This window comes from Leucopleurus acutus (genome assembly GCF_964270905.1).
Source record: "Leucopleurus acutus genome assembly, chromosome: 16".
NCBI lineage: Eukaryota > Metazoa > Chordata > Mammalia > Artiodactyla > Delphinidae > Leucopleurus > Leucopleurus acutus.
In genome coordinates this window covers 17,045,077-17,069,173 of record NC_139158.1, presented here as the reverse complement: position 1 = coordinate 17,069,173, position 24,097 = coordinate 17,045,077, and the positions used below count along the sequence as shown (strand labels likewise).

The 24,097-nt window shown below is 50.5% G+C and overlaps 1 protein-coding gene across 5 annotated transcripts in view; it reads right to left on the bottom strand.

The window, feature by feature from the left end:
- GSG1L (GSG1 like) overlaps positions 1-24,097 on the bottom strand; it is a gene marked incomplete at its 5' end in the record, with an annotated part of 219,725 nt that overhangs the window by 64,619 nt on the left and 131,009 nt on the right. For 4 of the 5 annotated variants that reach the window (XM_082857239.1, XM_082857240.1, XM_082857243.1 and 1 more), the window contains one exon: positions 12,688-12,840. The exons of the other annotated variant lie outside the window; for it this stretch is intronic. In XM_082857239.1, coding sequence (XP_082713365.1) covers positions 12,688-12,840 — 153 coding nt within the window. The remainder of the gene's footprint in view (positions 1-12,687; positions 12,841-24,097) is intronic. 5 annotated transcript variants of the gene reach the window in all.

Sequence of the window (24,097 nt, the reverse complement as noted above, 5' to 3'; positions counted from 1 at the left end):
CTGCTAAGAAAACTCAAGCCCTGCCCCATCGTCTCTGCATCTCATCCCCAGCCCTCCCTTGCTCCCCAGTCTCCTCCCACGGCCACCTTCTCACAGATCCTCCAACACCCCGCCTGGATGGGGCCTTTGCATTTGCTGCCCCCTTGCCTCGGGCACTCTCTCTCACCCCCTCCACCCCCACCGCCTCCTCACCCAGCTAACTCCTCCCATCCTTAGGGCCTCTGGAGGGGCCCCTGAGCCCCCAGCAGTGTGGTCTCTGGCCTTGGGACTGTCTCTTCATATCACAGTCCCAACTGCTCACCAATTCACTGCTTCCCCCGGCTAGACACAAGCCCCCGAGGGCAGAGAGCTTGCCTGTTTGTTTTCCTGGTACCTGGTACAGAGGAAATGCCCTAGGACTCTTTGTGGAAGGAAGGGAAGAAGGAAGGAGAAATGAAGGATGGATGCTGTGTGTCCCTCCGGCCTCTGCATCTGTCATCCTGCTTCCTCCCCAGCAAGGGTTTTCACACCTTTCCACCCATCCTTGAAGGCTAAGAGAGTCTTTCTCTAAGTGTCTGTCAGCCCCAGGGTGGAATTAACACTTACACTGGCAAGAGGCTGCTGTCACAGCCCCATCCCCCAGCTCCAAGCAGTCCCCACCCTGCCTGGCCTCCCTCCCTGTTGCCCAGTTGTCAACAACCACAAGAAAAACAAAGCCTAGATGAAAGTCAGCAACTCAGAGTAAAAAAACAATTTTTTTTTAAAAAAAGAAGTCCCATTGTTCCAGCAAGCAGAGAGAAACAGAGCGGAAATAGACCAAGCACTGGACTAGGAGAAAAGGAACAATTCAAAGGAGTGACAGCCAGAAAGGGCTGGCATTGGGGTGGGTGATTTCTGCCTTAGGAAAGAGGAGGGGAAGATGTGGATTCTTTTAAGAAGAAACGCAGAGAATAAGGCAAGAGCAGAGCCCCCAAAAGTGGGTGAGCAGACAGTTTATCATCCGAACCAGGACGCTTCTGGGAATGAAAGGGGCCCCGTTAATAATGATTCTGGGGGCTTCCCTGGTGGCGCAGTGGTTGAGAGTCCGCCTGCCGATGCAGGGGACACGGGTTCGTGCCCCAGTCCGGGAAGATCCCACATGCCGCGGAGCAGCTGGGCCCGTGAGCCATGGCCGCTGAGCCTGCGCGTCTGGAGCCTGTGCTCCGCAACGGGAGAGGCCACAACAGTGAGAGGCCCGCGTATCGCAAAAAAACAAACAAAAAAATGATGCTGGGACTGTCCTGGGCACACCTGGACACACGGTCGCCTACCCAGAAGTGTACAGCCTCGTACCCGATCCCATCGGTGTCACTGTTCTCACCCAAACTCTTCAACAAACAAGACCGAGAATGTGCTGCGTGTCCCCCTGCTCCACTGGCTCTTCACGTGGTTCGGGGGATGTCATTTCATCGCTCAAACCCATCTTGTGCAGATGCTACGAGATGCTATAAGTAACCTGCCAGACCACACAGTTTCAACGGGACCCAACTGTGGTTTGATCTGATCTGTCTGGTTTCAGAGTCCCTGCTTGTCCTCTTGGGGCGAGTTGCAAACCCCAAAGCTCAAACGCCAACAACCCCACTGTGAGGGGTCTGGCCCACGCGTGTCGCCTCTACAGTGCACTCCTACATTCAAGGAGAATTTGCTGAGGGCCAGGCCCTGGGGATACAGCAGTGAAGAAGACAGCCGCGGCTCTCAGGGACCCCACTGTCCAGGGCAGTGGTTCTCAACCAGGAGTGCTTTTTGCCTCCCAAGGGACATCTGGCAACATCTGGAGACATTTTTGGTTGTCACGACGTGGGTGGGGCACGACTGGCATCTGGTGGGTAGAGGCCAGGGGTGCTGCTCATCACCCTACAATGCCCAGGACAGACTCTCTCGCCCACAGTAAAGAATGATCTAGCGAAGAGTGTGCCACCGCTGAGAAAACCTGGTCTGAGGAGCAGAGATGGGGTGGCAGACAAGCAAACAAGTTAGTATATAAGTTCTCTTATCCATTCAACAAATATTCATTGAGTGCCCGCCACGGTTCAGATGACGCTCAGAAAGCAGCATGTGCCATTAAGAAAAACAAGCAGGGGCCTCCCTGGTGGTCCAGTGGGTAAGACTCCCCGCTCCCAACGCAGGGGGCCAGGGGTCGATCCCTGGTTGGGGAACTAGATCCCGCGTGCATGCTGCAACTGAGTCCACATGCTGCAACTAAGAAGTCTGCATGCCGCAATTAAGACCCGGCACAAACAAAATAAAGAAATAGGGCTTCCCTGGTGGCGCAGTGGTTGAGAGTCTGCCTGCCGATGCAGGGGACACGGGTTCGTGCCCCGGTCCGGGAGGATCCCACGTGCCGCACAGCGGCTGGGCCCGTGAGCCATGGCCGCTGAGCCTGCGCGTCCGGAGCCTGTGCCCCGCAACAGGAGGAGGCCGCAACAGTGAGAGGCCCGTGTACCGCAAAGAAAAAAAAAAAAAGAAATAAAGAAATAAATATTTCTAAAAAGGAAAGAAAAACAAGCAGGAGGGGATGGAAACGACTGGGGGAAAGGAAAGACCTCCTAAGGAGATGCCATTTGAGTGACAGCTGGCTGAAGGAGGAAGTGAGCCAGGCTCATGCGGGGAAGGCAGCCACACGGAGGGGACCACGGGCCTGGGCAGGACCAAGCTCAGAGAGTGTGAAGGCCAGCAAGGAGGGGCTGATTGCAGGAGGTGAAGTTAGAGAGGACGGCAAAGGCCACATTTTGTGGTCTTGGGATGGAGTTTAGATTTTGTTTACAAAAGTAACATTTGATAAATACCAACTAGAAATGACAAAAACAGACTTTGTAAAAAAAATCCCCTAAAATGTCCAATGAGGCGAAGTGAGAAAAAAGCCTTCTATATTTAAAACTCTAAAGGAGCTGGAACTTTATCACACGGAGAGCCGTACACTTGACAAGTATCAACCTGAGGTCAGTCGCTAAGTATGCAAAATGACCATTCGGCAAATAGGTGTGGCGGAATATTTTTAGATGGTAATTCATGCTTTTTTCCCCTGTACTTTTCCCCCTTTTCCTTTCGCTTCATTCAAACAGTAAGAGGCTCTGGACTTCTTCGTCCCAGAGGTTTTGCAGCAAAGAGGGGAAACCCATCTGCAAAATCCTTCCCTCCTGGCTTTCATCTTAGAAGCCTTAATTTACCGAGGAGATTAGGACAGGGACCTCTGAGTCAGGGAGAGAAAGAGTGAGCTGTCTTCTAGTCCTTAGGACAAAAAAAAGGGTTGGGGACTTCCTTGGTGGCGCAGTGGTTAAGAATCCACCTGCCGATGCAGGGGACACGGGTTCAAGCCCTGGTCCAGGAAGATCCCACATGCCGCGGAGCAACTGAGCCCATGGGCCACAACTACTGAGCCTGTTCACTAGAGCCTGCGAGCCACAACTACTGAGTCCGCGCGCCACAACTCCTGAAGCCAGTGCGCCTAGAGCCCGTGCTCCACAATGAAGAGTAGCCCCTGCTCGCCACAACTAGAGAAAGCCCATGCACAGCAACGAAGACCCAACGCAGCCCCCCCCCGCAAAAGAAAAAACAAAAGAAAAAGGGTTGGATTGTCCTTGTCTGGGGCAGGAGTGGATGCTGAGGGTCTGCAGTGGTGTTTTGTTGGCTAATACAAAGTTTTGAAATATTTTGAATTAAAAAGTTAAACCTAGGGTTACTAGGTCACCCAACAATTCCTCTCCTAGGAAAACATATGTCTACACAAACACTTGGACATGAATGTTCATAGCAGCATTATTTGTACTAGTCAAAAAGTGGAAAACAACACACATGTCCATCAACTGACAAACAGAGAAATAAGATGTGGTGTATTTGTGCCATGGAATATTATTCGGCAATAAAACGGAACGCAGTGGTGATACATCTTACAACTTGGATGAACCTTGAAAACACCATGCTAAGTGAAAGAAGCCAGTCATAAAAGACCATATAGTGTATGACCCCATTTATATAAAATGTCTAGAATCAGCAAATCCATGGAGATAGAAAGTAGATCAGCGGTTGCCTAAAGATGGGGTGGGGGTTGGTGGAAAATAGGGAGTGACCGCTAGCGGGTACGGGGTCTCTTTCTGGGGTGATGAAAAGATTTTAAAATTAGATTCTGCAACGGTTACTAAAAGCCTTTAAACTATACACTTTACATGGGTGAACTTTACGATATGTAAATTCTATCCCAATAAAGCTGTTTAAAAAACATTTTGAATTAAAAATCAGGAGATTTTCCTATAAAAAAAACCAGCGTTGGGCTTTCCTTGAATGTCGTGCATCTTCCTCCACGGCAGCAGTGGGGTGCTGATGGGGCGTGCACTCCCAAGTTGGCAGCCATCCCCACATCCACTGCTGTGTTACATCTGGACAGCTTGACTCACTTATGTCACCTACGTGGTCCCTGTAGGCACTGCACTTGAGACCTCTGATCACCACAGGCACTGAGGTCACCAGCCCCCTTCTCCCACCTCCCATCTGGCCCTAGAAGCAAAGAGCTCTGGGGACTGGAAGGGACCCTGTGAACAGGGCATTAGAGGAGGCTCAGTGGCAACCTACATGGACCCATGTAACAGTAAAGCACGTGGCTTTGAAGCCAGAACCGCCACATACTAACTCGGTGCCTCAGTTTTCTCAACTGTAAAATGGGAATAACATTTACAGATGGGAACATCTGTAGGGTTCAACAGAGGGAATATGTTTACAACAGTGTCTGGCATAATAAATGCTCAATAAATGGAAGCTATTGAGCCCTAATTTCTTATCTGCAATTTCAAAATCCCAGAAGTTCTGAAACCCAAAAGCTTCTTCATAATTCATCTGGCCACAAAATCTGACTTGGCCTGAACTCATTTAGCACCAAAACCTGACGTGAATGGACGTGAGGTTATTGACCGTCTTTATTTATTCCCCCCTAGAACGAATATTCGCGTGTTTCACTCTGTTTGCTTACACGGTGCTGCTCCAGCCCCTACTGGGGTGTTGTGTAATGGATGGTTTATGTATTACGTTACCTGCCCAAATCTGAAAAGTTCCAAATTCTGGAACACTTCTAGCCCTAAGGGTTTCAGATCAGGGACTAAGCTGTATGATGAAGATGATAATGACAAAGATTAAACCCCACCCCCTCTTTGTCTGACGCTGCGTAAGACCAGACAATGGCAGCACAGCCCCAGGCAAAGGCAGTAGGCAGTAAGCCCCTCAAAATTCTGACAATACATCTTCTACCAGCCCAGGAGGATGGGAGCACAGAACCAAAATGAAGTTCTTTCCCAGAAATGAAAGAAATGCAGTGTTCCCTGCAGAGCTGGATTCAGGGTATGAGAATCACATAGGCCAGGTTAGCTTCGGAGGACAGAACCTCACCTTGGCCTTGGTTTAGCTCCCAGACCTCGTTGGGTGTCTCTTCCTTTGGCTGGTCCTGATTTGGATCCTTTATGACGATACTGTAACCCGAAGTATAGTGCTTTGCTGCGTTCTGTGAGTAGTCCTAGCGAATTATCAGACTTCAGAGGGTCATGAGGAAGCTGATTCGAAGCCAGTTGGTTAGAGGCGTGGGCAGCCCAGGGACCCCCTGAACTTACAGGTGGCACCTGCAGTGGGGCAGTCTTGCTGGGGACCGTGGCATCTGATGGCAAATAGCGTCAGAATTGTACTGCAGGGCACAGGCTAACGTCAGAACAGCACCCTTTGCCTTGGTTTATCCTTACCCATAACCCCCCTGGCCGGCACCAGAGGTCACTGCAGCTTTAACGGGCAGCTCCGGTGCATGTTGGTGGCTTCCTTCCTCCAACACTTTCCATCTTAGGTGGCGAAGGCCAGAAATGCTGGGGGAGTCACTGACTCAGGAGTGCCCCCTAAACCAGTGATGGATGAGAGATGGTGAAGAAACTCCACTGCTTTCTCACCCCTTGGGTGTCCTGCACAGTCTCTCAGAGGGTCCCCAGCAGGAGGGAAACCCAGTTGCCGCCAGTGGTCACCCGCCTACCAACATTCCCTTTATTGGCCCTCCTGCCTTCTTGTCTTACAAATCCACTGTCCGACCATACTTCCTGGGATCACTTCCCAAATCAACTACTTGCACCGATATCTTCACCTTGGGGTCTGCTCTGGAGGAACCCAAACGAAGACCTCTACCATCCCTGGGGCTCTTGAGTCCCTTAGCTCCACCGCTGACCTCCTGATCATCTCCCAACTTGACAAGCCAACCGATTCCCAACCACTGGGACTTCCAGTCAGCAACGCCTCTGGGCAACCACTTGTCCACCATTGCATAGTAATCCTGCTTGGTCCATGGCTAAGTCCCCACCGCAGGTGTGCTTAGAGACCCGGGCCCAGCTAATCACAGTGCTTCATCCTCTGGCATGGTGACTGGTTCAGGAATGAGTCTATGAACCCAGCTGGTCTGATCATAGCCCCTCCTTGGAGTTTTACAGGAGGCACTTGAAAGGAGTCCTCTCTGCCTCTGGAATCTTACGTAAGGCTGGAGCTGCTTATGACTACCCACTCTCCACATGGATGGGCCTGACTGAGACAGAAGCTAAAGGAAGTCAGAGTTGGGAGATACAGCTAGATTCCTGATGACATGATCACCTGGATGCAGCCATGCCTGAAGCGTAACCACCCTGTACTCTTCAATTACATGAATCAATAGAGTTCAATCACGCCCCCCCCCAACTTCTTCCTTTAGCTAATTTGATTGGGTTCTTGTCACTTGCAAGCAAAAGGAGCTTTTAATGATATTGAAAAACTCATTTCTCTGATTTAGACCCTCTGTACTTTTAGCCACGAAAATACACAAAAGTACTTGCTCTCTCAGTTATGAGCGAGAGACCCAGTCTGGCCAGGGCAGAAGAACTGAACAGAGGGGGCTATGGGCAGGAGATTCTCTTTAGCACAGGCCCAAGGTGGCAGGGTAGCTAGTGGAATTAGTGTCTCAGGAAACTCACCCTAAAATACAATGGCAGTTTACGGTAGGAAGTTACAGATCATCACATCAAGAGTAAGCTCTAAGGAAGAGTCAAAGGATTAAGTGAAGGGTGGACTGGGGAGGAATTCAAGACCACAGGCAACCTCGCTTGGTGGAAGCTGCCATGACTGAACATAAAACAAACAGATCTAAGCTTCCTGGCAGCCAGTGAAAGGCAAACCTGATGGGTTAACCAGCTTACATTCGCTCACAGAAGGCAGCCTCAGACCAGGTCGTAGGGCCAATGGCTCTATAAAACTGCCTTCCTGGAACTCACAGCCCTCATGGCTCATGGGGCTGGAGTTGGGTCCAGAGGAGCAGGTGTGCGCACTTTGCGCACCTCACAGCTTGGTTCCTGAGGATTCTGGTGGTCCCACGGGTGTCTGCAGTGCAGTGGGATTTGCCTGCTGTGTCCCTCAGGCCCCAGGCCTCCAGATCCCCAAAGGTCTATCCAAAACACACGGGTAGGTGTCCACCTTGCAGGCTTGCCCTTCAACTCATACCTCACCTTGAAAACAGCCCCTGAAATTTTTTTAAAGTGTATGTAATGGTTAAGACTTTAATGCTTCTCAATCAAAATTCTGAGAAGTCATTCTGAATGCATAAGATTAGAATTCCTTCAAAGAAAAACATACAAGATTCAGACTTTAATTCCTAACCTAAGTTTCCACTAGCCCTGTAGTTTGGGGTCACAAAAGCATCAAAACATCCCCAAGTCCCATCATACTCCATTCAATTGCCTTTCAAGTTTAAGATATTCTGTATTTTTAAAAAAGAAAATTAAAATAAAAATTTTCAAATCACGCATTATGTATATAAGGTTAAGAAACTGAATACGAGATTAAGAGTGGTGCACTGTGCAGTGAAATACATGCTTTAGGATGAAGCCAAATATGCCAAGATTACATAAAAGATAAGGTTCTAGTTTCCCGGATTCAAAGAGCTACCTCAGCCTTGGTCATTTTTTGTTTTATCGCAAAACTTCCTTTTCTCGATACTTAAGAAAGTAGACTCTTGCTGACTTCTCCGTGAGGTCTGATTTTTTTCCTGGAAACGGACATCCTCCTCTTCATTCCAGTGCAGTTTTTACTAAAAGCCCACCTGTGTTAGCCTGACCATCCAGGAGTTCTCCAAATGACTTTCTTTCCTTCCTAAGTGGATCAGCCTCATTTTTCGGAGAAACTGGGGAAGAACAGACATCTTCCAGCCTGCTTTCACATCCTCTCCAAGATACAAGACCCTGGCCGCTGGGGGAAGAGACAGTGGCACAGGGAGCCCCATCTTCTCCAGCAGCTCTGCTAAAGTCACAGGACTGGCTGGGTGGGGGCGACACTGGCAGCTGGAGCCGCATCCCCGTCTGGAATTAGTCTTGCCCGGGCCTGAGAGATGGAGAAAAGATGTGGCCCAGTGCAGGGCCACATTATGACTTTCAAGGGCCCCAGGCACTTTTGACTTCATGGGCCCGTTCCTCCATAAAAGAAATATTAAAAATTACATTTTACGATGGCAGTGGTATAAAAAATACCAGTCCAGCCTAGATTCACTCTTATGCCTTCATTATTATTCTATTTTTTTCTTCTGATTTTAAAAACAGTCAAAATTAAAGCACTTTGTGGGTCCCTAAAAGCACTGGGAGCTCTAGGCTCTGGACCAGCAGACCAACAATCTGTACAACCACCCTCCTGCCAGAATTGGGAACATAGCCCTGCTGGCCCTGCCCCACCACCCCTTCTCCCTTGGCTGTGGAGTCCAAATCCCTCAACCCAGCCTCACTGTGACAGGGCTGGTCCCTGGGGCCCTGATCTGCCCTTCAGTTTATTCAGGGACAACTAGGAATAATAATAACAACAGTGACAACCTGAAGTCCTGGGGGCCAAGCTCTGCTCAAAGCACTCTATGCGGCAGGCTCTGGGTTCAACCGCTGGCTAGCTATGTGACTGCCGGCAAGTCAGTTTTCCCATCTGTGGAATGGACGTAATGCCCCTCCCACAAGGACACTGAGGAATAAAGATATTAACACATGCAGCAGGCTCAGCTGCTGGTGCAGCATGGCATCTCAGTCCGCGTTGGCAATTACGATTAATCCTAACCCACTGGCTCATTATAATAATTAATTATAGTAATTGGCTCCCATAGGGGCTGCCCTGCCTCTGCTTTCTCCTCTACCCTAGAAGGCGTTGACCTTGGGCTGAGGACCCCTCGGTGTGAGCTGGTCCGGCAGCATCACAGCCCTGGCAGCATCAGAGCCCAACCCTCTCCCCACAGGGACTCAGTCGATGCTCGCCCACTCCTTCCCCTCCCACAGCAACAAACCAGAAGCCCACCCACCTCCTCCAAGCTTCTCACCCTCCCCAAACACCCCCCCCAACTCCCCCCCCCCCCCCACCAGCTGCCTTGTTCTCAAGGGGCTCCTGAAAGGCCAGCTTCCTGGTTCCTCCAGGACAGGCAAGTCAGGGGCTTGGTTCTCTCCTGGTCTCATGTTTCTCCCGGGTTTATTTTCTCCCAGGCATGAATACAGAATCCTTTCTCTCCACCACTTGCTATCCCATCATCTGGCTGCTACATCCCTCTCAGTTACTGTTTTCTGAGGACTTAAAAGTCTTCTCCCTCCCTGCCCGCCCGGTCACTCCTGCAGTACAATCCTGAGAAAAGAGCAGAGGGCTTTGAAGCCAGCAGGAGCCGGGTTTAATCCCAGCTCCACAACTGACCAGCTGTGTGACCTTGGGCAAGTCAGTTAACCTCCCTGAGCCGTGCTTTGTTTATCTGCCTGAAATTACGGAGATGATCTTATTTTCTTTAGCAGTGGGACTCCCCGCTAGAAGGAAACGGGGGTTTTTTGAGGGGTGAAAACTTTGATAAGCCGTTTGAGGTAGGGGGAAGAGCCCCCTACCCGCTTCCCCACGAGAGAGGCTTGAAGAACCAGAGACAGCTGCCTTGGGCTGGCCACCAGCTTTTGTTTTGTGACAGGAGTAAGCAGGTTGAGGGGAGGGCTGGATGCTTGGGATAATGGAGGGGATTCTTTGATGCTTGGTAGAGAGAAAGAAAAGGAGAGATGAAACCACTGACAAGGAAAGGAGCCTGGACACTCTGCAGCACCTCACACCCAACCTGTTCAAAAGGGACCCATCATCTCCCCCAACTGCTCTTTCCCCACCTTTCCCATCTTGGTGGTACCATCCCATCCTGGCCAAATGCCAGCCCAGATCAGGGGTCTGGCCATCTAGACCTAGGGACCCCTCCCCAGAATAATGTTTTCAGCTCCATAAAATAAAATAAAAGGATATAGAAGAAACCAGTTATACTGAAATACAATTAGCAAAATATTCAAACAAATGTGTTATATAGTAATATATGTGCTTCCTCATTAGCATGTTAGATAAGATTCAGCGGAAGCTCTCAGAAGTATTGCCCTTTCGAAGGAGTGCATTTCAAGATATGTGCATATGAAAAACGTGGTTCCTATTGGCGACTATGTCACAGGTGCCGCCCACGACTGTGATGCGTTACCTCCGCTCATATTTGAAAGATATTCTAAATGTCAGTTGCAAGTTAGAGAAATAAAGATGTAACTTCTCCCCCATCCAGGTTCATGGACTCTCTGAATTCTGTGGACTCCACACTAGGAACCTTTGACCTAGAGTCTCGGTTTTTCCAACCCACTCATTCCCGCCCACCTCTCTCCTTAGTCAGTCTGCAGGCATTGTGCCTGCATCTCCTATCCCCACAGCCACTGCATGGGGTTGGGGCCTCACCCTTTCTCACCTCCTGGCTGGCCTCCTCCCCTCCATTCTGGCTCCACTCCTCCCGTGCTGCACCCTGAACCCTCATCCCCAAATGCAAACCTGACCGTATCACCCTTTGCTCTGGATTCTTCAATGGCTCCCTATTGCCTGCATGATAAAATCTACAGACCAGTGCAAAGCACCAAGACCCCTACCCGGCTCTCCAGCCTCATCTCTCGACACTCCTACTCACCTGCCTTTTCACGTTCCCATTAGTTTGAACTACGTGAAGTTTCCAGAATATGCCACGTCACTAAGCTTTTTCCTATGCTGTTCCCTCCACCCAAAATGCCCTCCCCGAGTTGTCCAACAAGGCAAACTCTTAAAGTTGTTTTCCAAGTCTCAGCTCAAATGATTGCTTCCTCAGGCCCCACCCCACCCATTGGCACCCCCTGGGCAAACGTAGGTGCCCCCTTGCAGGACTCACCACACCCAGTTCATGAAGGTCAACTTGCCACGTTACAAGGGTTTGATGAGTCTGTGTCGCTACAAGATGGCAAACTTCAGGAGGCCAGGACTGAGTCATTTTTTCTTTGACTCCCGCAAACCTAGTACCGACCCCGGAGCCCGGGAGGCCTTCAGTGAGTGTTGGTGGAGTAAATGAATACAATATGAAAAAAAAAAAAACTGATTTCAGGCATAATAAACACATTTAATAACAGCAAACAAAGAATAACCCATCTCTCGATCTGGAATAGCTGAAAACAGGGTCACGGGGGAAGGGGAGGGCGGCCAAAATCGACACTGTGCTGTGAGGATCTCTCTGCTTTTCTTTTCTTCCCTTTACTATTCTGGTTAGATTTCCCACATCCTGGGAATGACAATGCGCATGTTTTGATCTATGCAGCATGCTATAATTTCTTGAATTCCGCTCTCTATTCTTTGAGAGATCCTTCTGTTATATACACATACCTCAATTAGGGGGCGATTATCTCCCTTACCAAAAGGCTCATCGTTTCGGTTTCATTAAATAAAGAGTTCTTCCAGTGCATGAAGAATAAGATTAGATTTATAGAAATTCAGTTTATATTTGGCTTTTTAGGAACAGATGTCGTACACAGCCAAGCCACTGCTCTGTCAAGCTTCCTGAAGTTACGGTGTACAGGCTCCTTTGACTCCCTTCTGGCAAACTCCTGGCTTAACCCCTTATGACCCGGGTCTGCTGAGGCTATTCCGGGCACCTGGCCACCTAATCCAATGACCTTTGCTTGGAGCCTTCTGTCTCCACCTCCCTGAGTCGTGCTGCCGCCGCTGACCATCCCATTTTCCCTGAAACCCTCAAAGTCCTTGGCCTTTGTCCACAATCTCTGCTCACCCCACCTTCACCACTGAGATTCCAAATGTGGTTGTTCATCAAGCTTCCTGCTGGCCATCTCCCCATGGAGGTCTCAAGGGCAAATACAGTAAAGCAGATGAGTGATGTGCCCACCACACCCAGCAGGCTCCCCTTTCATATCTCTGTGAAAGACGCCACCGTCCGCCCATTTTCACGACCACCTCCCTTTCCCTCGTGCCACAAATCCAATCCGTCACCCGCCATGGGGCGTTCATCCCCTGAATACATCTCCAGCAAACCCATCTCTCTCTCCCATGTGTGTTAAGCTCCATGAAGCACTGGAACTGTCTGTTTCCATTCATTACTATAACCCCATACTTACTAAACACATGACCTGGCACACGAGACACTCAGTAAACACATGCTGAATCAGAGAACAGGGGAGCAGACAAATCCTACTTTACAAATTGTAACACTGAGGTTCAGAGAAGAGAAGTGATTGGCCCATGGTCACCTGGGTGGACCGATCAGGACTTAGCCCGAGGGTGGCTCCAGCTCCCGCATTCCCCTCTGCTCTGGTCGCAGGGTTGGTTCCGGTGTGTTCTTGCCCCACTGCCCGAGGCCCTCTGCCTTACCTGAGAGCACCGTGAAGACCGCCGCAAAGGCATTGAGCTTGAGCCCGTCGATGACATTGCTGGAGTGGAAGAGCTCGAGACACATGAGGCTGAAACCAACCACCAGCAGGAGGATGTAGAGCACCTCGGAGACGACCGACAGCCACAGGACCCCTGCAAGGAGGAGGTAGGGAGGTCATGAGGTGAGGACGCACAGGGCGGACTCTCCCTGGGTTCGTTCCACCCCACGGCCCTGGGTTGGGGGATCAAGTCGTTTTAGAGAAGACCTCGGTTCTAGGGTGGGTCCTGATCAGGTAAGGCGATCCTGGCCAGCCATCCTCCTCACCAGGACTGGCTCAGGAAGCCCGGCCTAAGTCAGTCGGAGCGTGGCACTCTCAGGATGACAGTTACTGGTTCAGGGAGGCATGTGACCAATAAGCGGGTCCATTCAGATCGGAGGGAGGAACTTCCATCCTGTGGCTGGGTGGGAGGCTCTCTTTCTCTTCTCATCTGTTACATGACTGCCACTGGGAGCCATCTCATGGCCCAGAGAGCACCTGCCTTAGAATGAAGCTGACACTGGTTGCTGAGCAGAGCAATGGAAAGATGACCTCACTGGGCCACGCAACCACCAGCCCCGAGGGCTTCCCTGTGGCTAAGCTGGCCAGTATGATGTTCTCTGTTACCTACAGCTATAAGCATCCCAACCCTTACACACATCATGCTTGCCCTCAAGGTACACCTACATTTTTATTTACCCTGTTCCCTACTCCACTTTTTTCTAGATACCACCACTACTATTCCCACAGCTTCAACCTTGTGGTTCTCTTGGGAGCTGCCATGTTCTGCTGTGGTCCCACCCCACTGGGCACAGCTAATTGATCCAATGTGATCACGTGACCTAGAATTGGCCAGTCAAAGCCCTTCTCTAGGAATCTGTGCTTGGAACCCACCGAAGTAGACAGGAAGAGAGGCCCAGATGGGAGTCCAGGCACTCTGTCAGTATGAGCGACTGGTTCCAGCTGTTCCTGAAGGCCAGCTGAACCCCATCCTGCCAGTGTTTTGGCTATCCAAAGCTTCTTTTTATTCCTTAACGTAGCACAGCTCCCTCTTCCCCCAAATTGGTCCAAATTGGGTTACCATCATTTGCCACCTAATTTAGGGGGCATCTTCTATTTCTCCCATCCTACATTATTCTTCCTTCTTCCTACATGCTTTTTATTGGAAGAACCCCTTTCCTCTCTCAGTCTGTGCAGTTTAGTTGCATCAGATTCACACCCTGGCTCCATGACTCGTATCTGGCCAATCAGAACTCCGTGTCCTTCCGACTCTAGTCATTGGTTCAGGAATGAACCTCTCTATGCCTCAGTTTCTTAACCTATAAAATGGGACTAATAATAACTCCTATCTCATAGTATTGTGGTGCTGCGAGGATTCACACAGCAACGTAATGAGCTTGTGCTGAGCATATAGTAAGAGCTCAGTTCATGGGCGTCATTACCACTGTTGGATGCGAGGAACACGGTGGGGACTGGAAATGGAGCCGAGGGGTCCTTGAGTGAGGTCAAGGTTAGAGACGGTCAAGAGGCAGAAATGACACTGTGGGAGCAGACGTGATTTCTGAGAAAAAGGGTGGCGAGTAAGAGGCGGAGGACATCATGTGACTTACCCTCCAAGCCACGCTAACCATAGGTTTTGAGAAGGGACTATGGATGGACCAGGCCTGGCCAGCCGGAGATGGACACATGACCCAAATCAGTTCAGTGAGTCAGGCACAGGACTTCTGCTGAAACTATTGGGAAAGAAAATTCCTTTTTTCCACTGGGTTTGAGGCTGGGAAGATGGAAGGATGGAATCAACTGCATCAAGTAGCAAGGGCCTTCCTGGGGGCAGAGCCAAGGCCAAGGAAGGCGGCACCAAGAGATGGAGGAAGACCATGTCCTGTGACGTTGAGCCCCCAGATCCAGCCATGCCTACAGCTGCCAGTCATTTGTCCTTTCAATCACATGAACCAAGAGATCCTTGTCTTTGCCTAAGCCGGTTTGGGGTAGAACTTCTGTCTCTTACAACCAACAGTCCGGACCTTCAGTTTTTCTTTTCTCGGAAGCTGCCCTTCCCTACCTCTCTGCCTTTGCACAAGTTGTCCTTTCCACCTTAATGCCCTAGGGATGCCCGATATACACCATTCAGTGAAGGAAGCAAACAAACAGCAATGTCTGAGCCCCGATCTATTCTCTGATGAAGAATCCAGATTCTCAAACACCCACTATCATTCCTAATGCAACGGGGCTTTCAGAGCTTTGAAGAACTTTTTTCTTTTCTTTTTTTTTTTTTTTTTTGCTACAAAAATATCGCATCTCCTGGGCAATCCCTTGGATTTCTGTAAGAGAATAATGTGCTCTTGGCAGCCTGGATGTTGTTAAAACATCCCCTGGCACCGTACACTCGTAGCCTCTGAGGCCCTTCGCTGGCCCGAGGCCCACCGGGCAGCGAGGAGGAATGCAGGAGGTGCAGGGTGAGCTGGGCCATGCAGGGGTGCGGCTGCCCTCGGGGAGGCCTGCTCTCCCTCCCAGCAGCCTTCACCTCCAGCTGCTGTTGCCCTGCTGGTGGGCGGAGCCTCACCAGGGTGAGGCTCACCGACTCAGCTGACTCCCCCGCAGTGCCCCCGCTCCCCCAGGGGATGCTCTCATCCTGCCCAAGTGGGCCCCTGGCCAAGCCGCCACCCCACCCACCACCCCTCATAGCAGGGCCCAGCTCTGCTCTTTCAGATGGGATGGCAATGGACTGAGATGCTCCAGGAGTTAAGTTAATCATGGAGAAACAGACAGTGGAATCTCAGCTGCATGGCTGGGGTTATGCTGCTTCTTTCTGCCAGATTTATTTCCCTGTCTAGCCACTGGGCTCAGAGCATCTGTCTGCAAGTTACAGCCCACCTAAGCCAAAGAAATTAATAACTATAGTAAGAAGCGGAACCGTTGCTGAGGTTATGCTAGTAGCAGCGACAATGTCACAGTAAGGGCCAAGGGATATTAGGTGTTTATCACGGGCCAAGTCGTACTGGACAATGTTAATGTTCCACCCAATGTCCTTGCACCTCTTTTTAGCGTTTCTGTCTTTGGGCAACTGGACTACATCTTGCCCATATTCATTCAGAAAGTGCCTGGAAACTTACATTTTCCTCTCTGTCCTGTTGTCAACCAGTGGCCGACTGGGGTAGTCCTGCCCCATGGCTCCGGTGGAGACCACCCTGGGTGGTGACCCACACTGCAAAGCTCCCTCAGGGCCAAAACTGAAGCTGCCCTCTCTGGGCCCTGGCCTGACATCACCCCCTCACCTGCCTTCCTCCCTTCCCCGTTCTGCTCCCCTCAATCCCCTTACCATTCTCCTCCAGGGCATTTCCTTTATAAATGACTTGCACATGGATCCTCAGCCCAGAGTCTGTTTCTAGGGACTCTGGCCTCAAACACCAGCATTCACATGCATGATCTCCCCCAGTCTCCCTGACAACTCTGCAAGGCGGCAATGCAGCACCCATATTACAGATGAGCAAACTGAGGTTCAGAGGGATTAAACCACTGGTCTACACAGCTGGATAGTGAGTGATATAGTCAATCTGGGTTCAAACTCAGGCCTCTCTGACTCCAGAAACCATCATGGGTAGGGAGGTTGTAACCTATCAGGATAGAATGGCCACTCTGAAGTCATATCGGGGGAGTTGGGTTCCCTGGCGATGGCTCTCATCTATGTGCACTCCAGCATCCCAAAGAATTCCTGCATCGGAATTCTTGCAAGAAGATGGCCACGGAGTGGGATTATGGTGGGGGAGGGGGTTCTCAGTGATCCTAAGCCCAGCTGGCCACCAGGTGTGGTGGGGAAGGAGGTCGCAGGGAAGAGCAGATGGGTCTTGAGGATGCTGGTGACTCAGGCTGGGACCTAGGACCTGGGACCCTTTTGCCGCAATGCTCGTACCCGGACAAAGTCTCTTCGAGCAACAAAACACAAAGAAACTATAAAGGACTAAAAATAATTGTGCGCATTGGCAGTTGGGGCAAATTATGATTATGGAAAACAAGATACGAAAAGACAAAAACCCCAACTGCCGGGGCTTCCCTGGTGGCGCAGTGGTTGAGAGTCCGCCTGCCGATGCAGGGGACGCGGGTTCGTACCCCTGTCTGGGAAGATCCCACAAACAAAAACACCCCAACTGCCACTTCTGAGGAGCCAGGAGCAAAAGCACAGTACTGCGCATGCCCCTGCACACAGCACCACCAAAGGGGTGGGCAAACCACCTAAGCCACGCCTCTGGCCCGACCCCTGGACCCGCCCCTACCCTCACCCCATATAAGGAACCAGCTCGCCCCCCCCCCCATCCCCACCCCACCCTCACTCCGGGAGCCAGCGAGCAAAGGAAACTAACTGTTGCTTGTTTTCGCTCCCTCTTGCCTGCAGCAGGGGCCCCGGTAAAGCCTTGCCTGAATTTCTTGTCTGGCCTCTTATCAATTTCTGTTGATTAAGGAGGCCAAGAACCCTGGTTGGTAACACTGGGAACCAGGCTGGAAAAGATGGGTTTGACCCATGCTGCAGAAGCAGGTGCAGTCCTAAAGGGCTTAGCAAGGGAAAGACACGCAGGGAGGCTTCCTCTGGAAGGGGGTTGGCTGGAAGACCCGGTGGAGGTTTGGGCCGCGCTCCATGAAGAGATGGTGGTGGCCTGGGCCGTGGCAATGATGGGGGGCGGGGGTGAGGACAAGTGGGGAGCTTGATAACTCCAGAGGGGTGGGCTCAGTGGACTGCTGACCCATGAATGCAACGGCAAAGGAGAGGGAGGAGTCCAGAGTGGGGCCATGTTTCCAGCGCAGGCGTCTGAGCAGACAGTCATCGTTCCTCAGTGAGAATGGGATGATGCTAAAGGTAGGAAGGTGGTGAGCTCAGCCACTCCTACATGTGCAGAGTCTGCAGCAGCTGCAGGACCTCCAGTGGGGATGTGCAGGAGGCAGCTGGAGCTCAGACAGGGATGTGGGAACATTGGCAAGACATGGGCACTCACTAAATGTTTGCCGTGATTGTTAAAGAGAGGGATGCCCAAAGAAAGCATTTAGAGCAAAAGAGAAAAGGGTAAGAAGTAGAATCCACAGGAACATTAATACTCAAGGGGAGGGGTGGGGAGGGGCTGCAAAGGTGTAGTGACACTGTGGGTGTCCCACCCAACCCTGCCGACAGCACTTCAACGCACCTGCCACCTGCCAGCACCTCTCTGCCCCAGGGGTTGCCCTGGTCACCAGAGCCTAGTCCTCACCTGCTGGGACACTGACACCACCCTGCCCTCCACCTCAGCAGCAGCCCTCAACCAATGCCTGATGTGAGCTGATAAATAAGTACATATTATACCTGTGTTTCCCACTGTAATAGGGAAGAACAGATTTGACTCCATATTGGATTGGTTTCTTTTCCTTTAAGCTTTATACTCTATTGCTTTTGCTACAAGTTAAGAATATTGCCTATAGCCTGAAATATACAGGATGGCCCATTCTCAAGGTTCTGACCTTTATAGGTATAACACTTTTCCATTCACATAAAAAGTTGCAGAACAGAGAAGAACATTTGTCTTGTTGGAGGTTTACAGGAACATCCTGACCTGACCTAGCTGGACAGTTGCAAGAACAAAGGATTCCGGCACCAAGAAGTTTGCAACAACTAACCACACCCCCTCCCATTTCGGTATAAAAGAAGCTTGAATTCTAGCTTGGGGAAGCTGGTTCTTTGGGACACGAGTCCACCATCTTCTCAGTCTGCTGGCTTTCGGAATAAAGTCGCTATTCCTTGCCCTAGCAACTCTATCTATTGTCCTGCCATGCATGAGCAGTACAAGCTTGGACTCAATAACACCACCACCAGGGGAGAGATGGTGTTAAGTGTGAAGAACCACAACATTAAATTGTCTGCATCAAAGAGTGAAAACGCTATTCGCTTTTCCATTATTTTAAAAATTCTTATCAGCCCAATCAAAAGAGTCTCCGCTTGGCGATAATATGTCCTTAACACTCTCCTAACACTGGTTAATTGTTTGAAACAATGAGAGGGCTCAGGTCTTCAGCAGTTCCTAAGCAGACTTGAAGAACATTTTGACAGTTGCCTTCTGTGCTGCGGACTCTCCATCACCCCCATCCTCTCCCTCCCCTCCCAGGCCACAGCTCTCCACCCCTCTCTGCCCTACTCTGCGCCCCAGGGGACTGACTCCTTAGAAGGGCATCCCCAAGCTCCCTGGTCCTCTGACTCAGCAATGGGGGGCACCAGTTGGAAATCGGCACATGGGAGGAGAGAGGTCAGCGTGCTTCTGCCCTGCTCCCTCTCTGTCTCTGTCTACTTCTCTGGCATCAGCTTCATCCTCTTGCCCATGACTACAGCTCCGTTGTCACGGCTACTATTCTCACAGACCCCAGAACACTGCTCTTGCCTGTTTCTCCTTCCTGTCCAAGGCTGGTAACGGCTCCCGTCTGTCATCAGCCCGTGGGGGCCTCAGATTCTCCTAACCCTCTCCATGCCTCTGTTAGGAGTTCTTTCATCCAAGGGCCTTCATTTGAACCATTTGGGAGATTCTGTTTCCCGCAGAGAGCCTCCTTGGCACATCATTTTTTATGGCAAGGGATCCAATTAGAGGAGTGATCTTAGCCAGTGGTCCCGGAGTAGGCCCCGAATAGCAGCAGCAGCAGCACTTGGGAACTTGTGATGCAAATTCTTGGGCCTTTTACTGAATCCAGGAACTCTGAGAGTAGAACCCATCTGTGTCTTTTTGTTTTAAAATAAATTTATTTATTTATTTTTGGCTGCTTTGGGTCTTTGTTGCTGCGCGTGGGCTTTCTCTAGTTGCAGCGCACGGGCTTCTCATTGTGGTGGCTTCTCTTGTTGCAGAGCACGGGATCTAGGCACGCAGGCTTCAGTAGTTGTGGCACATGGGCCCAGTAGTTGTGGCTCGTGGGCTCTAGAGCGCAGGCTCAGTAGTTGTGGCGCACAGGCTTAGCTGCTCTGCGGCATGTGGGATCTTCCCGGATCAGGGCTCGAAACCGCGTCCCCTGCACTGGCAGGCGGTTTCTTAACCACTGCAGCACCAGGGAAGCCCCCCATCTGTGGCTTAGCGGGCCCTCCAGGTGATGCTGATGCACATTCAAATATGAGCATCACTGCTCTGAAGTCCCCTTTCAAATGTATGTAGAAAAAGGAGTCGACTTGTGCGGGGGAGGGGATCGAGTCAATAAATGCTGGACCGTAGTTTGTTGGCGTCTGGCCAACGGAGAGAAGGTATAATGGGAATAATGAAACAATCGGGAATCATCCCGTAGTGTCTGGTCTAAAATCAATGCCCACTATTCGCGTTATGGAATGCAGGCACGTGTGAATAAAGGAAGCTGGGAAGGACAGTGGGCTGGCAGCCTCTGGGCAGGACCAGCGGGGAGCCTTGGTGCCACCCGGAAAGGCTCACTAATCACAGAGATGATTGTTTCAAGTCTCTGAAACTTGACGCTAATGGCTCAATTTGCAGCTGAGAACTGGTGACCTCCCGAGGCAGAAGAAATGAAATGATTTCTCATCAGGGGCAGGGCCTGGGGGGTGACAGCTAACCCTGTTAGCTGCACTTTTTGCCTTTTTAAAAAACATCTTCATGACGCCAGCTCTGACCCTCCACTGATGCAATTGATGGGTTTGCAAGAACCATTTCCCTTTTGCCCAGGAATCCCGCCCTTGCTAAGACACTTTCCAGGGCCAGCTCGTTGGCTGAGGGGAAAGTCACAGGCGGGAACTGTCTTGGATGGGTGACATTGGCTGGGGGCCTTAACCTTTTGCCTCTGTTTCCTCAATTGAAAAATGGGCGTGATAGACTTGTGGGCATTAAATGAGACAATATCTTTAAGTCACACAAGCCTGGCACTTGGAAAGTATTCAAGAGAGCTAAGTATTACTATTACTTCCTAATTAGTACAATTATTAGCAATTACAATAATTACAAGAGGCAGTGAGGCATAGGGGTGAAGAGCCGGACATGGGCCAGGCCGCCTAGATTGACACTAGCTCTGCCAGTTACTAGCTGGGAGACTGAGCAAGTGGTATCATACACTGTACCTGTTTTCTCGCTTATAAACTGGGGATAGATCTAGTACCCACTTATGGACTGTCGTGAGGATAAAGCAAGTTAATTGATAAGTGAAGTGCTAAGGGCAGTGCCTGGCACATAGCAAGTGTTAAGTAAGCGTTAGTTACTGTTACTATTATTGTTGTCATCGTTGTTATTCCCATGGGACGTAGCCAAGGAGTAGGCAGCCTGGAACAATTGCATCTCAGCCACTGGACAAATAAAATTTTTATGGCGGCGGGGGCGGGGGCGGGGGGTGGTGCACAGGGGGATTGTGGTAAAATCCTATGAAATCCCAAGATGCAATGGCATTTTAAGAGAAAACATTTTCCCTCCCCAAATCCATCAGTTTCGTATGTCAAATCAATAAGTCGTGGTGCAGTGGCCGCTGGCTGTGGGCTCGGTGACACGCCCCCTGAAACCCAGCATGTTAAATCATGTAAATGGCGTGGGCCAGGACCCCTGAGGCTGGAAACAGCTCCATGATAGCTGCTGTTTGCGAAATGTCAATACTGGAAGCTCAGAGGCAGAGATGCACAGGGGATGGGAGGAGACAGTCAGAGGCCTCGAAGAACTGTGGGGAGGGACTTTGGGGGTCCCCGAGCCCCCAGCCCTCCATCTGCAGATGAGAAGTTAGCCCAGAGAGGAGTTAGGACGTGCCCCTGTCACAAAGCACATGGGGGGCCGATTGGGGTAGGGGGGGATTTGCCACCTCCCCGGCTGCTCAGTGTTGCATGATTGGGGTGACTCTATCACAGGCACTGGGATTGAGATTTTAGGGGAAAGGGGCTGGCTTGAAGATGGTGGCTGCGCCGCACGTCTGTAGCCCTGAGTTCCAGCCCTGATGCCGTGGGACCTCTGGAAGGCCCCCGTGTCTCCAGGGGCCTCAGTTTCCCTCCCGGTAAAACAAGTGGCTTCTCAAACAAGCTGCCAACAGGCCGAAGCCAGTCCGCAAAATTGTCTTGTTTGGCCCACACAGTATTTTAAAAATATCTGAATTCATTATCAACATTTAAAAATAGGAGACTTCACATAAAAATCCAGATTTCTGGATTTGTTTGCAAAATGGGTGGATGCAGCCCTATAAGACCCGCACCCCCATATGATGATGACTGTGAGGCTGAGCTGGGGCGGCCCCCCTCAAACAGGGCAGCCCAGTTCACCCCTTCATGGCTCCTTCCTAGCACTCGTGAGCACTGGGGTTTACAGCCCCCCATACAATGCTGTCTAAGGTCATTTCTATCCCTGACACTCGGCAGCGATGCAACATTTTGAGACCCTGTATGGTCCTCCCTGATATTTACGTGTGGGAGTGAAATACACAGCAAAGTCTCAGTTATCCAACTTCCTCAGGGATGGGGGGGTTCTAGCAAACACCATGCTACCCCACACAGGAGGGTACCAATTTTCAAAGAGTCAGATTCAAAGGAAAGACATTCAGCTCTAAAAATATGCCCAGATTGATTTAACTGAGCCAAGAGCCTGGGTCTGAACGCTATTTCCAAGAGTCATCTTGTCCACCCCAGCCCTACATCCTGTCCATGAAGGCCTGAGAGGGCCGGTGAGTGGCCCGAGGTCACGACACTGGGAATCTTCCTTTCATGAGTCAGATAGAACCTTTTAGGCTTTGACTGGAGGTCATGGTGGAGACCCTAGGTGGCTGCTCTCGTGGATGTGCCAAAAACGTTGGGTAACAGAGCGCCTGGGAATGGAATGCCATTCAAATGCCCATCAGCGCGTCGCTCTGGAAACACATGGCCTGGCTGGGGCTGTTTTCTGTGTCAGTCACCGTCTTTTCCAGAACTGTCCTTTTCTAGAGCCTCTCTACTCAAAGCAGACCTACTGACTCAGGTCTACATTTTAACCAGATCCCCAGCTGACCCGAACACACGTTCAAGTGTGAGGAGCACTGCTCTAGAGGATGAAGTTCATGTGTTTTACTATGCGACCCGCATCCTTGACAAGCAGGTGCTAAGTAGCCCTGCCCACCTCAGCACTGGCTGCTTGCTGAACATTCCACGCCCTCCTGTGCCTCCAGCACAGCCCTGGCCCTTGGAGTGTTGTCCTCCTCTGGGGTCAGCTGAATAATGGCAAAGATATCCACACCCTAATCTCCAGAACCTATGAGTACGTTACCTTATCAGCAGAAGGGACCTTGCAGATGTGATTATGATCTTGAGATGGGGACATTATCCTGGATTAATTGGATGGGCCCCATGTAATCACAAGAGTCCTTATAAGAGGGAAGCAAGAGGGTCTGAGTCAAGAACAGGAGATGTGACAATAGAAGCAGAGGTTGGAGTGATATGGGGCCACGAGCCAAGGAATGCAGGCAGCCTCTAGAAAATGGAAAACGCAAGGAAACAGGTTCTCCCCTGGAGCCTCCAGAAAGGCATGACGACACTTTGATTTTAGCCCCATAAGGCTCATTTCAGAATTCTGATCCCCAGAACTTTAAGATAATAAATCCAGGGACTTCTCTGGTGGTCGAGTGGTTAAGACTTCACCTTCCAATGCAGGGGGTGCGGGTTCAATCACTGGTCGAGGAGCTAAGATCCCACATGCCTCACGGCCAAAAAAACAAAACATAAAACAGAAGCAATATTGTGGCAAATTCAATAATGACTTTAAAAATGGTCCACATCAAAAAATAAACAAATAAAAATAAATAAATTGATGTTATTTTAAGCCATTAAAGTTTGTGCTAACTTGTTACTATAGCAATAAGAAACTAATGCATCTTCTTTCTTTGTTCAAGATCAGCTCTGCCAGGAAGCCTCCCCTGACTACCCTAGCCCCCACTGCGGCCCCCAGACAGACCTCAGCAAACAAGAGAGCTTCTCCATCACTTCCAGGTAGATGCCTTGCGGAGATGGAGAGAGCCCGGACTTGGCGTCAAGCAGGTCTGGATTTGACCTTGGACCCTTACCTAACTTCTCTGAGCCTCAGCCTCTTTGGCTATAAAATGGAGTCAACACCACCAATCTCACACATTTTCTGGGCAAGTTAAATGAGATTATGGCTGCAAACCCACCCCCAGCCCCCAACAGTCCAGTTCCTGGCACATTGTAGGTCCTCAGTAAATGTTGTGTATCAAGCTGACAGGCTGGGCCCATAGAAATGAGTCGTTCTCCTCTGAGCTCACAATTAATAAACGAGTTTATCACTGGAATGGATTTTGACAATGTCTTATGGTCCCCAGAGTTCCACAAGGTTCCAGTCTCTGTCAATTTAGAAATGACTCTAGCAGACATGCCCTTTAGAAATGCCTCTGTTGGAACCCTGGGACAATCACTGAGCATTTGAGAT